This window comes from Talpa europaea, assembly GCF_964194135.1.
Source record: "Talpa europaea genome assembly, chromosome: 12".
Classification (NCBI taxonomy): domain Eukaryota; kingdom Metazoa; phylum Chordata; class Mammalia; order Eulipotyphla; family Talpidae; genus Talpa; species Talpa europaea.
The window spans coordinates 97,463,831-97,479,255 of NC_140079.1; the positions used below are offsets into that span (position 1 = coordinate 97,463,831).

The 15,425-nt window shown below is 47.0% G+C and overlaps 1 protein-coding gene across 1 annotated transcript in view; it reads left to right on the plus strand.

Moving 5' to 3' along the window:
• The window catches only part of GRIN2A (glutamate ionotropic receptor NMDA type subunit 2A), a gene marked incomplete at its 3' end in the record, with an annotated part of 327,135 nt that overhangs the window by 178,226 nt on the left and 133,484 nt on the right, over positions 1-15,425 (plus strand). Inside the window, exon 2 of the mRNA XM_084250771.1 lies at positions 10,150-10,742. Within this exon, the coding sequence (XP_084106897.1) occupies positions 10,150-10,742 (593 nt within the window). The remainder of the gene's footprint in view (positions 1-10,149; positions 10,743-15,425) is intronic.

Consider the following 15,425-nt stretch of genomic DNA (forward strand, 5'->3'; position numbering starts at 1 on the left):
ACAAAGCCTCCCTGCAAGGCCAGTGTGAGGACTCGGTGCACCTAGAGCTCTCTGCTTGACGGCTGGGTCATGCTGCTTTGCCCAGGACCCAGGGGCCTCCAGGGATGCAGGGCTTTGAGTTTTAACACAGGGAGGAGTCCTCGGCCTGCTCTCAGCACAGTGTCTGACACACAAGAAGAGCAACTGGGTATGGCGGTAACACACCCTGGACATCTAGGAGACTCCTGGGCAAGACACACAGAGCTGTTCTCACTGGCATCCATGCGGTGCTGGTGGGCTGCAGTGTGTGGGTCTCGTGGCCGTTGTTGTGGTTGGTTCTTTCCGATGTCACGGCCACACTGGTCAACCTCTCACTGCACGCCCACAGCAAATACCCATGACGTCAAGCACAGCAACCTCCTTAAAGTATGGACTAGGGTCTCCCTGGTGGCGCAGGCTGTTGAGCGCCACACTGTGAAGCTGTCCGCAGCCTCTGCAGTCTGGGTTTGATCCTGGCCGGCGAGAATCCCACATGGTGCAGCAGACCTCTCCTGTCTTACCCGCTGCTCCACAGCAGTGTATTTCATCAGTCTGCCTGTTCTGTTCCCCACTCTGTCTCCAGTGAATCCTCTCACCCTCCTGTGCATCTGGCCTGTACCCCAGCACTTGTATAAATAAAAAATAAATCTTTAAAAAAAATAAAGTAGGGACCAGCGCCCCTTCCACTTAAAAACATGGAGGAACTGGGCTGGGTAGTTTGGAGAGTGGAGGGTGAATGGGACGTGTGCGTATATGGAGGCGTGGAAACGGAACCCCAAAATTAAAATAAAAAATAAAATAAAAACATGGAGGCTTGGGATATGCCCGAGGCCCTGACATCAGTGAAGAGCCAAAGCTTGGCCTCTACTCATTTGGCGCCAGCAGATGTGCCTTTGATCCCATCAATGTCAGATTCCCAAAGGGAGGAGCAGTTTCCTCTGGGGCTCCGCTCCAGAGCTGCCTGGAGGCCTTTCGTAGGGAGTGCATGGAGGGATGGGTGGAAAAGGACAGTTCTTTTCTAGCATTTGCCAGCAGAGCAGCCCCTAGCGTTATAGGGAAGCCCGAGACACTCCTTTTTCAAGGAATCAATCTGCCTCCTTCACTAGGCAGCAGCCCTGCTGTGTGACGGCCAGCGACGACGGAAACTTAACCAACAGGACCTGTTTGCTCTCTCTCCTCCCTGGGGTGGCTTAATGACAAGCGATTATTCTTGGTGGCAAGTTGTCATGTCTTCTGGCTGGGTCATGGCAGCTGTGGCTGTCAGACTCTTTGGGGGAGAAACCAATCTCAAAGGCATATTAAAGGAAAAAACCACACCAAAAAGCCAAAGGTAGGTGAAGAGCACATGGAAGGGAAGGAGATATGTGGAGAGAGGAAACTGTCCCCAGAGAGGACCTGTCTAGATCAGGGAAGGTTGGTGAAGGGAAAGTCCCCGCCATGTGTTTTCATTTCTTCTGATCTAAGTTCAGAAGGTGAATGAAGAATGAGTCCCATCGTCCTCCATTGTTCTTCTAACCAACATGGTGTCAGGGATTTTTGCTTGCCAGTGACAGAAAAGCTAATTCAATTTCACTCAAGCAAAATGAGGGAATGAAGGGGGACATGAATGGGGACTGACAACAAGGGTGTGTTGGCTTCAGGTGTGGCTTGAACAAGGTGCGCCTCAAGGACATCAGAATTTGGTGACTCTCTGTCATTTAGCTTTGCCTTTGGAGCTGGTGGTTTCCTTCTTGGGATACTGTCTGATGGCAGGATGGCGGCCAGAAATTCTGAATGAACATCTTTCTAGGTTCTAACAGAACCAGAGACTGTCTTTCCCATTGCTTTCTCTACAATCCTAAGGGCCTCTCTGATTGGACCAGGTTGGGCTATATTCCTATCCCCTAAATTCATTGCTGATGTCATGGGGATTGGGTGAGCCAATCAACTTGACTGAGAGAAGGTGAGGATGACCGCCAGTGAAATTCACTAATCTCAATAAAGGAACAAAGGTTGCTCTGTGTTGGAATAATGAATGTCCGTGTTACTCATGCCTCTTTAGGGAAAGGAATCTGGGAAAAAAAATGACTTAATTTCAAGTGCACACAGCAAGGCCAGTAGCCCCATCACCATTGGGACTGGCCAAAAAAGAAAAAAGAAAAAGATGTTTCCCTGTACTTGGGTTTAGCAGCTCCTCAGAGGCCTGGCCCAGTGATCTGTGATCAGGTAGATTTCCCTCTGGTTTTCTAAGTGAGAATGACTGCCCCTTGCCTCAGACAATCCATAATCACTAATGACCCTGTTTGGAAGCCCACCTGCAGGTTGACAGAGCACCAGGTGAAGCCAGATTGGGCCTTTGCTGCGCCCTTGTATAGAAATAAGGGCCTGAATCACAGCAGGCATCTCTCCTTGGCCAGCCCTGCTAACGATCTAGAAAGCAGCTTGGACCCAAGAGCAGCAATCATCATGCAGTTCTGATGAATGTAGAGGAGTGTCCTAAACCAGACACTAGAATCAAGGAGTACAGCTCCATGCATCTGTGTGTTCTCTCCTCCAGCATTGCATTTCTTGCTTCAGGGAGAGCTGGGTTCTGGATGGTGACTGGGACATGGTCTGGAGTGCCTTGCGGGGGCGGGGGAGTGGTGCCAGGCCACTGTCTATGACTGCATGATATAGCAAACAGTATCTGGGCCCCTCTTGTGGCATAGAACAGAATTCCACAAGGGATCTCAGGATTGGCTCACATGAAACCCCAGCATCCCCTGAGCCCCAGGTCCATTCCCAACTTCCCTGCTGGGAGACATGAAGGATGCATTTAGCAGAGAAGTTGTTCGCAATAAAACTAACCCAGGAATTGAATCCTATACCATGATCTTTGTGGTACTTGCAATAAAACTCTGCTTTCTCTCCTAACTCATCTCTCACCACCTTCCCCCTTAAACTCACTCTCCTCAAAGCAGCCATTCTGACCTTCCTTCTTTCCCTGAACTTGCCAAGATCCTTCCTACCTTTGCATACGCTGTTGCTTCTCAAGCAGAAGGTTCTCCCTACAACCCTCCATTTCCTCATCTCTGCCTGGTATTCTTCTCATCAGCTCCAATGTGGAAGACCAGAGCACCCGAAGTGGCGCTCCATCCCTGAACTATTTCATCATCTGATTCCCTCTAAATCTTTCTATTTATTGATTCCCTTCTCCCTTGTCTGTCATATCCCAGTAAAATGTAAATTTCATAAAAGCGGGACCTTCACTTTGGCAGCCTTCTTCCCTGGATTCACTGCCCTGGCACAATGACTGCCAATGAGCGGGAGTTTGGTAACTTGGTTGAATGAATGAAAGGCAATCAATAGATGGATGTTTTTTTCCCAGAGCAATAGATCTGGCAAGTCCCCTGAAGTACCTAAACCACTAATCTCCCTTTCCACCCACTGGCAGCCTTGCAGACCCAGACTGCTACTCAGTATTTCATTTCCAAAGCAACAGTCCATCACAATGCGTGGTGCTAGGGGCTCAGAGGACATGACGCCTTGTCCTCAAGAATTCTCATCTAAGGGGCAGGCAAGACGCATGCTTTCAGAAGCTAGGCGACCACACACAAATCAGGGATGGAGGTGGGATGTGGAGACAAAGTTGCTGGAAAATCAAAAGGAGGAATAGTAGGAAGCAGAGGCCCCAACAGGGCACCATGGTGTAGGAGTTGGAACTTGGCAATCAAGGCGACCATATTTAGCGCTGCTTATGCCAACTCAACTTGCCCCTCCTGCATGCCAAGTGCTCTGTGTGCATTATCTCACAAAATACGTACAGCAGCATTTTAAGGTGCTTGCTGTTATCGTCATCCCCATTTCTTGGATGGAGAAACAGAGGCTTCGGGTAAATGTCACTAATTCGCATGCAGTAGGAAGCGGATCCCAGGCAGGCTGTCAGCCCAGCCCACGTTCCTCCTCCATACCCCTAAGCCTTGTGGATTCTCTTTGTAGAAAACACTTCACACTTGCTGGCATCACAGCAGCGTCGAATTAGGAGGTGAGAGACCCCATGTCTGCTCATGCTGTAGCAATGTTTTATCCGAAAAAATTTGGAGTGATTTCTCCAAGATTCTGGAGGCTCAGTTTTCTCACCTTGAAAATAAGGAAGTTGGTATTAGTGGTACCAAGTCTTTGCTGCCCACCAGAATATTCCAGGGAAAGCACATATTCTAGGGCTCCTCAGTGGAGATTCTGGTTCAGTGGGATTGGCATGGAGCCTGGAAATCTGAAGGTACAAAAAAATCCCCCAGATGAGCTGATACACAGCTATAGGTCAGATTCTGAAAGCTTAGATTGATGTTTCAACACTGTCTGTACATTAGACTCAACCAGGAAATTGAAAAATCCTGGCCCCGGTCCCAGGTACACTGAATTGGCATCTTTAGGGGTAGGTTTGGAGAGGGTGGGAGAGTGTCAACTGCAAAGATGCTTGAGCTCCTAACAAGTGTCTAGTGTGACTGAGAAACCAAATATTTGATTTTTATTTAATATTTTGAAAGCAAATGTAATTGATTACATGTAATTTTGAAGTACGGTCTTGGAACCCAGGCCAGGATGCATTTGAGGACTTGGTAGCTCCAGGTGGCTCTGTTCTGTCCACTCCTCCAAATCACAGAGCTATTCTTTGTAATTATCTTACCTTGTCCCTTCCACTCTACCCAAGCTGGGAACCAAAAATATCACCAGAAACTTAAGATGAAACTTCTAATTTGGAGAACAGAGAAAGGTGGCATTAGGTAGATTTGCTGCTGAAAGACTCATAAATGATCCAATGAGTGGAGGTTGCTTGCAGTGGAATTTGTGTTAGTGGGTGATGGAGCTGATGTGTTTTGGAGAATTGGCACCTGAATATGATTTCCTCTCTCATCCCCAGACTCCAGCCTAAACTGATTCCCAGTTAATGTGAGATCGTTTACATTGGTTTCCCATTTCTGGGGCATTTTCTTTTCCAGTTGAATGCCTCCAGAAAGATTCAGTTATGTTTATTCAAAACATATATACACTGATTTTATGTTCTGCCTACCTGGAATTCATGTTTCCTGGTAGTTAAGTATCTCTATTCTAGATACAAATTGACTGGCCTTTTATCTTGGCTCTGCCCTGTACTTACTTTGTGAATTTAGGCAAGGTACATTCTTTAAGCCTGAGTTCTTAAATCTGTAATGCCGAGATAATAATAAGAGATACTACATTGTACTATGTATTGGATTTGCCCAGTAAATGTTAACTGTGATGATTATCATGATGATGGTGCTGTTGCTGCTGCTGCTGCTGATTATGGTGGATGATGATATGATGGATGTTGATGATAGTGGGTGATGATGGTGGTTGATGATGATGGTGGATGTTGATGATGGTGGGTGTTGACGATGGTGGGTGTTGACGATGGAGGGTGAGGATGGTGGTGGATGAGGATGGTGGTAGATGATGATAGTGGATGTTGATGATGGTAGATGATGATGGTGGATGATGGTGGATGATGATGACGGATGATAATGATTATGATCATGGGTGGCACATATGATGATGGTGGATGATGGTGGTGGTGGTGGTGGTGGATGATAGCGGATGATGATGGTGGTGAATGACAATGGCAATAAAGGAAGAGAAGGGTGGGGGAGGATGGGATAGAGTTTCCTTAGTGGGACAGATTCAGCTCATATGCATTTGAGAAAGCTATCCATCTGAACTCTAGGGCTTATCAGGTTTGACATTTTTTGCTCTAATCCATTGAAACATAAAAGATGCTTTAAAGGACAGTTGATACACTGTAAGAGTGACAGGAAGTGTATCATGATGATCCTCATAGGAGAAAGCAAATTGCCAAGGAGTCCCTCTTGGTCTTTGTGGGTCACCTGCATCGTTATCCTTTTTATTGGGACCCACCCTGGTGGACAAAAGGAAAATAAGCTATGGAAAATGGCTCGGAGTTGACAACAGCAACCAGTTTTCTCATGCTCCCTGGGGATGAGCTTCTAGCTCATTTATTTTCTCACCAAATGTTTATCGGGTCCCTACTGCATGTCAGACATGGTGTTAAGCTTTCAAGATACTCCCTTGAATAACACATCTTGCTGTTGCAATGAGACAAAGAAAAACAATACATTAGCTTTGGGGTTCATATACTCAGGTCATAGGAATTCAGTCTCATTTGGACTGGCATGGGCACAAGCATCTGTAATTTTTTGTAACTCTCTAAGTGATTCTCTTGTGCAGCCAGGAATGACAGCCAGTGGTATGTGCAAAGGAACACTGGGACACCGGAGGGCATCTTGCAGTGACTGAGCTGTTGCCAGCTGGGGCCACATGGATTTTAGAGAAATCACTTAACCCCTCTTCCTGTGTCTTTATGAGAAACGCCAGCCATGGGGGCTATAACCACCTCCAAGACCTCATCTCTTGGGTAGTTAGAATCAGAGGTAATGGGTGTGGGTGTCCTTTATGGTCTTGTGCATGGGCTAGTGAAATGAAAATTGGGATTAGACTCCATTAAACACCAGACCTTGATACCCATGGAGTCGGGTCTCACCCTGGAGACTCAGCAAACTCTGGAACATTCTAGAACATTAGCTCAGGAGACCTAATCTAATGAGATCGCAGTTATTATGGTGGGACTGAATTACAGAGATGAGAGCAGATACCCAGATTCCCACACCCCCTGCCTCCCTCGCTCTGTGTTTAAAACAGTTTGTTCTATCTTCTGCAGAGCACTGAGCCTGGGGAGAGAACTGCGTTTGCGTTTGCTGCAGAACCAAAGTGGGTGTCTGAAATCTGTTCCTCTCCCCCGGCTGCACACTGCTGAGGAAGCCAGTGCCAAAGGTGGTCAGAGGCTGATCTGTTGCATCCGCAGAGGGTAGGCTAAGGGCTGGCAGGAGGTGGTGAGTGCGGGAGACAGCAGCCTCTGCTGTCCATGCAGGAAGACAGAAGAACATTCAGGGACTTGAAAGAAAGGGCCACGGGCATCTCAGCCGCTGGGCCCTGGGAGCACGGCCAGATTCCCCCGTCACCTCCTGCCAGTCCATAAAACCACCTTAGAAAAACCCACGGTGAAAAGTGAGCCTTTTCCTTGCCTCGCTGTGCAATTATGTTCTGCAAATAACTTCTCGCTCCTGTCCCTCCGAGGGATATAGAGTGCCTTTGGCCTATAATGGATTTTGAAGTTTAAGTCTCAGAGGGAAGTGCAGTAGGGTAACTGTGTGAGGTCCGTGAAGCACGCAACGATGCTTTCTCTTCAAGACGTGGTGCATCGCGGTGAGGAACGCCAGCCCCTGCTCCGCTCCTTGGGCTCAGAGTAAATGGGAGGCGTGTGGAGGGATGGGGAATGTGGTCAGCAGATCTGGAGGTGTCCCTTTCCGACCTGAAAGAAGGACCCCCCTTAGGTTTTAGAACGACCCTGGGGCCTAGAGGGCTGAAGATGTGGAGAGGCTCCCACACAGTGGGAGTCAGGCACCAGTGGGGGAGCCTCCTATTCCCTTCAGTTCGCTCCTTCCTCGCCACAGTCCAGTGGGCTGGCTCTCATTTCCTAGGTGAAGAAACTCTGGTCCAGAAAGTTCCAGCTGTTACCCACAGGACGCGAGCTCAGTTGAGATGCCCCAGAAGTGTCTTTTGCTCCGTGGAACGTCAGCCCCTTCCCCAAGGCCACGGACTGTGCTTAAGGTTGATGAACTTGCTGTCTGGAGCTTGTGCTTCTGTTGCTGGGCTCTTTATGCTGTTGCCTTTATGCTGTTTAGTGAGGCTTTACAGATGCTACTGAGGTTTATTAGAGGACCTCTGTAGTCTCTTCCTTATCAATAAAGATAATGTGAAAATATATTTTTGCCAGTGGGTGGAAAGTGGTTCCTCAGGGTGGCAGGGTGATGGTGTGAACTATTTATTTTTTGGCCATGACATTCAGGAGCTGTATGAAATCCAGGCTCAGGTGCTGACTGACCCCCTTTCACTTAATGCTCAAGGCAAGGTCGTTCCTCCTAGACTGCGGTCACACAGCCACTCACTCGTGTGTCCCTCGTCCTCCATTTACTGGTGGGTCACGTGCCAAGCCTTCTGCCAGGTTGTGGGGACGAGGCATGAGGATAGCAAAATCTCTGCCCTTGAGCAGTTCAGTCTTGTTGAGATGTGATTTAAAATGATTAATCAATCCAAGAATATTGGATTTCTCCAAAAGCTACTGTAGGGAAAAAGATAATGATCCAAAGTCTTTAAATCTGTTACCCACTTTAATTGATTTAATTAGGTAAAATTCATAGTCCTATAATGTTGGAAGGGGCCCAGAAGGCGTTTATCCCTGTTTTTCCCTCTGCCTGCAGGCCACATTGTACTCATATTCCTCCCCTACACACACACACACGCACACACACACGCACACACACACACATCCCATACATTTTAGAATAAAGTATCTTGAGGAACTATAGCTTTTGGCTATTCAGATAAAACTTTATTCAGTGAGCACTCACAGGGAAAGCAAAGTGTAGGCTTGTTGAGGGTATTGATATGCAGAACTGCAAAGTATTGCTCCGAAAGCCATGAATGAAATCACCCACTCTTCACACACACACACACACACACACACACACACACACGCGCGCGCGCACGCGCGCGTGCGTACACGTGAGGAATCTTCACCTTCTTGCTGTTTTAGTTGTGTTAAATGCACATGGTAAATACAGAACGCAAAATGAAAGCATGGCTGCCATGTAAGGACCCTTGAGGATTTCTTCAGTTCCCAAAAAAAAAACAAATAGATCTCAGCATTTGTCAAATCCTGCTCTGCTATAAGGCCCTGGCACACCTCCTGTTTACCTGGTAGTTTTGCACCTTGCCGACCTGTCCACAGCATGGTTTAAGCACCTGCTGTCTAAAGCTCTTCATGACTCCAGGAAGGCTGTGGTTGTGTGTTGGAAGGGGACTGGATGTGGCCCCAGAGCACGAGACAGATGCTCAGTAGCTACATGACCATTTGAGCCTCAGTTGCCCGTGACAACACGCATCTCTGTAGGATCGAGAGGTGAGTTGGGAGGTGAGAAGATGGTCCATCAGTTGTTGTATGCAATACCTGCCCTTTCTTAATGGAAATTTGTTCTCATAATCATATCGTAGACTTGTGGACTTGGGGAGATGTTGGGTCTCTTAGAGGTTCTTTAACCCAATGCAGGTGATCATGTCACTTTCCAGCTCAGAATAGAATCTCAGCCTGTCAACAGTGCCCCGAGGCTGTACATGATGGGGTTCCTGCTGAACTCTGCAAATCATCTCATTCTCCCCTACTTCATGAGCCGTAATGCATTTATCTCCACTTCCTGGAGATGTATCCTTGGGGCTCCTCTGACTAATGTCTGCCCATACCCCTTCTAATACTGGGATTCTCCTTCAACATTGGCTCTCTCAGCTCCCAGTCCATGGAGGTTTCTTCCTCAAATTCCCACTGGATCAATGAAGGCAGAGACCATGTCTGTATCTATCTTATAATCTGTCTTATATATCACTATCAACCCAAGCTTTAAAACGCTATTTGTTGATTGATGAGGTCTATGTCTGCCTATCATTTATTTTTCTCTATATTACACGTGAGTCTAGAGTTCAAGGGACAGAAACCCTACTCAGATTGATTTAAATGGTTAGGGGGGCTTTTTGGTTTACATAACTAAAGGGTCCAGAACGAATGCCTTCATGTATGGCAGCCTCCAGGTGCTCCAAGTATGTCACCGGGAATCTGTCTCCATATCCTGAAGTTATTTTGACTCTCTTGGCTTCTTTTTCCAGTCATGAGCCTGGGCGCCAGATAGAGCTGTACTGTTGAAGCCATATGGATTGAAAGGGGGTTGGGGTAGGATGAACTAGAGGAAATGAGGAGACTAGATGAGGGGCTGGTGAAATAACAGATGTCCTTCACTGTACCCAGCTGTGGGCTCCAGGTTGAGGGACCTCTTTTGTTTCTGTATTTCTCACATCCGTTCCAGAATCTGGTGTATAGTAGGTGCTCAGGAATGCTTGCAAATGAGTAGCATGTGATGTATTTTCCCTCACTTCCAAGAAGAACCTCCTTTAAGTCTATAAAACATATGCTTGTATCTACATGGCCTTCTGCCTCATTCTCTCTTCTGCTTTCTTTTATCCTGTTGGCAGGATCCGACGTCCACCTTCTTCCAGTTTGGAGCGTCCATCCAGCAACAAGCCACGGTCATGCTGAAGATCATGCAGGATTATGACTGGCATGTCTTCTCCCTGGTGACCACCATCTTCCCTGGCTACCGGGAATTCATCAGCTTCATCAAGACCACAGTAGACAACAGCTTTGTGGGCTGGGATATGCAGAATGTGATTACACTGGATACGTCCTTTGAGGATGCAAAGACGCAAGTCCAGTTGAAGAAGATCCACTCTTCCGTCATCTTGCTCTATTGTTCCAAAGATGAGGCCGTCCTCATTCTGAGCGAGGCCCGCTCCCTTGGCCTCACCGGGTATGATTTCTTCTGGATTGTCCCCAGCTTGGTGTCTGGGAACACGGAGCTCATCCCCAAAGAGTTTCCATCAGGACTCATTTCAGTCTCCTATGATGACTGGGACTACAGCCTGGAGGCGAGAGTGAGGGACGGCCTGGGCATCCTAACCACCGCCGCAGCGTCCATGTTAGAGAAGTTCTCCTACATCCCCGAGGCCAAGGCCAGCTGCTATGGGCAGACGGAGAAGCCGGAGACCCCACAGCACACCCTGCACCAGTAAGAGGGGCCATTTGCTTGTTTCCCAGAGTGGGCTTGGAGTTTGTTGTTTGTTTGGAAGCTGAGAGCAACACATGCTCATCGAAAGTGGGCCCTGGAAATAGAGAATGTCGTATGTGTGTTTGTTTAATTCTGCTCTCCTGTCCCTTTTCCTCTTGTGGCATCTCCTTTTCTCTGTAAGTAATGTCAGGTTTTGCTTTCTGCAGCTTACTTCCTTTACTCAATAATATGCCTTGTGAACCTACACTTGAGGTCTCCCTGTCCAACTACCTAGCACCTCTGTATCTTTCTGTCTATCCATTCTCTCTGCCAAGCATGGCATGTACGCATATATGTATGTAGATATATCATTTATAGTACTCTTAGCTATGTGCTACACAGGTAGATATATATTGTATAATTATACGCAGACATGTGTATATGTGTGTGCACATATGCACGCACACACATACCTATGTGTATCTAATTGAAGATCGCATTCTTGGTAACTTACACATTGCATTTCTCAATAGGTATACATCATGACTTATTTATCCCATCTGCATAATGATAGAAATTTAGAGCGCTTCATATTTTTTTCCATTAGATAAACCATCCTGAGAGATAATTGTACTACATGTCAGCTCAAGCACATGGGCACGTATTTTTCTGGGGGTTGATTCTCAGAAGTAGATTTTGGGGTCATAGAAAACGTGCATTTTAAAATTTAAATATCGATTGCCAAATTACCCTATAGAGTAATACCGACTTATGTTCACGCCAAGAGTTTGCGACATCACATGACTTCCAATACCCTCACCCACTTGATACACTTGGGAGAACTCTCCACTCAGAGGCCCTAGTCTCTACTGGGACTTGCATCTGAATTTCATTTTATGCCCTAAGTAGTATTTAGGTCATTGGCAACCTTGGCAAGCATCGCTTTTAAAATTGCGGTATATTCCTTCTCACGGATGCTTTGTGATTTACTTAGCAACTCCATCTTGGTGGACATTCAGTTAAATTTTATGTTGCTGAGAAGCATGATTGTCCTTCGTGGTCCATCATCATGGCTCAGCTGTTGAGACTTAGAACAACCACTTTTACGAAGATTGTGTGTGTTTTTGTCTACTGTCGGTGGATTCATCCATGCCTGATAATGCCTCTGCTAAAGGACAGTGTGGCACTGTGATTAAGGGATTGGGCTCTGGAGTGAGACCTGTGATGGCTCAAATCTCGCCTCTTCCACTCTCTCTGTGACTTGGGCAGTCACTTACCTTTCTGGGCTCCCGCGGTGCTTTGTGAAGATATGGCACCAGACTTTCCAGCTGTGGGGCTCAAACTTCAGCAACAGGGTCCCCGAAAGGGCTTGTGATGATGGCTCGCAGGGCCCGAGCGAGGCTCAGAGTCTGTAACTCAGTGGGGCTGGGCTGGGCTCTGAGAAGTTTCAAGTTTAATAGGTTCCTGGTGGGGGTGGGGAGGTTGTGTTGCTGCTCTGGGGACCCTTGTTGAGAATCAGTGTCATGGGGGTAAGGGTTGACTGAGTGCTGCGTGAGAAGTGGTGCTTAGCACTAATTAATTCATGGCCATCAGAGCGAGCGGGGAATTTCTGATCATCAGAAATGACCATCAACAAACCAGATTGGTTCATTGCAGCAAGGTAACATGTTCTAAGATATCCGTGGAAGGTTTTAGGACTTCTTTGAATCAGGAATTATCTTGAAGCTGAGGCTGTACTTTTGCGTGTGTGTCTGTGTATGTGTGTGTGTGAGAGAGAGAGCGAGTAGAGGAGGGGCAGGGGAGGTAGGCAGATTGTACCTCTATAAAGCTGACATGTACCTGAAAAATGAACTCTTGAATTAAGAGGCCATTTTGCAGGGGGGCGAAGGAAATGTCTCCTTCCCCTCTCTTCTTCCCCTCTTTAATGATCCTGCTTCTACATTGCCATTTTCGGCATTTTAAATAATTATCCAAATACCAGGAAACAACTCCGATTAATCAGTCTGAGATCCAGGAGCCTCATCTGAGGCAGGATTGCTGCCAGCCAAAAGACAGGTGGGGCAAATGAATTCTTCCTTCCCATAATGTGTAGTGCCCTGCGCTGGAAATATTCAGAAATGCATGATTGTGACGGAAGCATAACTCAATTTTAGGGCAATTGAGATATATACAGAGAAGGAATTTGAGAGGGATATTTGTGACCATTCCTTTATAAAAAGAGCCCTATTTCTGTTAACTGCTGTTGTGCTTTTTCCAGGAGTTATGCTTTTAAGGCAGATGTCAGAGGTATTTCAGTCCCTTCCGGCCCTCATCCTCTGCGCTAGGACACTGGCGGTGCTCACCCCAGCTGTAGGGCTGGATGAGGGCAAAGCAGAGGCCTTGCCACACTTCCCATGACCACAGTGTCCCCTCAGCTGCCCATGAAAGAAGGGGAGCTTGCGGGGCAAGGCCGGTGCGGGAGCTTGAGAAATGATCAAGAAGGATTAAGGGCACTTTGTCTCTCTGTCCTCCATGCAACATTCCTTCTGTTCCTGGGTCCCATGATGACCCCTGGAACACAAAGATGGATGAAGATATAACTTACCTCCTCAAAGAATGTACAGTCCGATGCACATGGGGGAAATGTCTAACGTCAAGTTCACATAACAAGAAACCCTCTTTTAGAAGTCATGCATTGCTTGACAACGTTTCTGCCAATGATCAACCACCGGTATGATGGCAGGTGGTCCCGACAGCTTGCCACCTAGGCTTGTGTAATTGTAATAGAGAGACAGCCATGTATGCCAGGACTTTTGCACAAAATCACAATCGCCTCACAGAGCATTTCTCAGAATGTATCCCCAAGGCTAAGAGAAGCATGACAGCCCTGAAAAGAGGAACAGTAGAGAATACAGTCGGGTGAAGTTCCCCTCAGCACTCACCACAGAAAACAAAATAAACAAACGTGACATTTGTTTATTTTAAAAGAAATAAGACATCACTGATAATGTAGAGCCTCACTATGCCTCTCCAAGCCCTGCTTGCTCCCCTTCTGTCACGGGCAGGCAAATCACCATGATGCACCACTCGGAGTGTCCAGCAGCCGTGTAGATGTGTGTGCAACCTGTGATCAGGTCAGAGTTCTTTTCTCTGCCTCAGCCTCACATTTTCTACCACAACCACAGTGATCAGTGCAGACATTACAATTCCAGCATGCTCATCATGGTTGCTGTTATATATTCTGGTGTATCTAAATGTTTTGACTCTAATTTAATCACCCCCTCGATGGACATTTAGGTTATTGAATTTAAGGCATCTTCAGCCTGGGTAGCTGAAGGCTGAGGACAGGCATATATGCAGCCTCGGTTGGACCTGCCAACTTGGTCGAGGGAGCTCAGGATTGTAGAGTTAGCAGTTCCCAATTCAAGCTTTAAAAATGTAACATTTTCAGGTGCATTGTCCCCTTGACAATATATAGTGTCCTTTGGTATCTCTTGTCACCTTTTTTAGTTTGAAATCTATTTTATCTACTGTTAAGTATGGCTGCCCCTGCCTTCTTTTGGGGGCCATTTGCTTGTAGCATTGTTTTCAATCCTTTACTTTCAATCTGTGTTTATCTTTAGAGCTTAGAGCTTAGGTGTGTTTCCTGGAGGCAGCAGGAGGCTGGATTCTGTTTCTAATCCAGGATGCTATTCTGTCTTTTTATCAGTCATAACAGGGGAGGGAAGAACGCAAGAGGATGTGGTGATGGCTCACAGGTGATCTGGTAGCAGGAGAACTAAGGAGACTACACCTGAGGGGACAAACCAATTACTGTACAAAAAATGAACAGTGATGTAAGAAAATTAAAAAATAAAAAAGAGAGAGAAAACAAAGAAACAATGATTTCTTCCCAAAAAATCCTTCTGGGATTTTGATTGGAATTATGTTGAATCTATAGATCAATATAGGGGGAACTGAAATCTTCACTATGAGGAATCTTCTAAATGAAAAACACAGGGCCTCCCTGGTGGCCTAGGGGTTAGTCTCAGCGCTACCAACACGATGGCCTGAGTTCGTTCCCGGCCAGGAGCTGACCCACATGGCGCAGCAGACCTCTCCTGTCTCTCCTGTCTCCTCAGCAGTGGATTTCAGTGGATCTGCCTGTTCTACTCCCCACTCTGTCTCTGGTGAAACCTCTCACCCCCCACACCTCTAGCCTGCACCCCAGTTTTTCTACTAAAAACCAAACAAACAAAACAATAAACACAGTATCAAAAAAATGTAACATTTTCAGTTGGATTAAAAAGCCTCCAGGAAGCAAGTAGCTCTCCTGAGCCCACTCTGTGGTAGGGAGGATACAGGTAGCTTCAGCAGAGGTTCAGGTAAAGCCACACCTATGGTGATATGAGGTGAGTTGCTGGGGAGCCTGAGGCCCAGCTCTGACTAGGCAGGACATCTGGGACTAGCCGCATGTGTCCCTCCGTGGCCCTCGGGGGCATTGCGCGTCATCACCGCACAGCATGGTGTAGTTAGGGTATCGTGACAGTGACTTACTGCTCAGGCTCTGGACCTGGCGCAGAAGACTGATGGCGAGGATGGCGCATCAATATCCTTACTGTGGACCTGTTTCTGCCCCTGGGATTTCAGGAGGAAAAAGTGGGGGAAGAGGGGAAAATGCTCTTTGTGGTTCATAGTCCTGGTTTTACAGAAGGCACATTGAAATGAGCAGTCAGCATTTTCCAA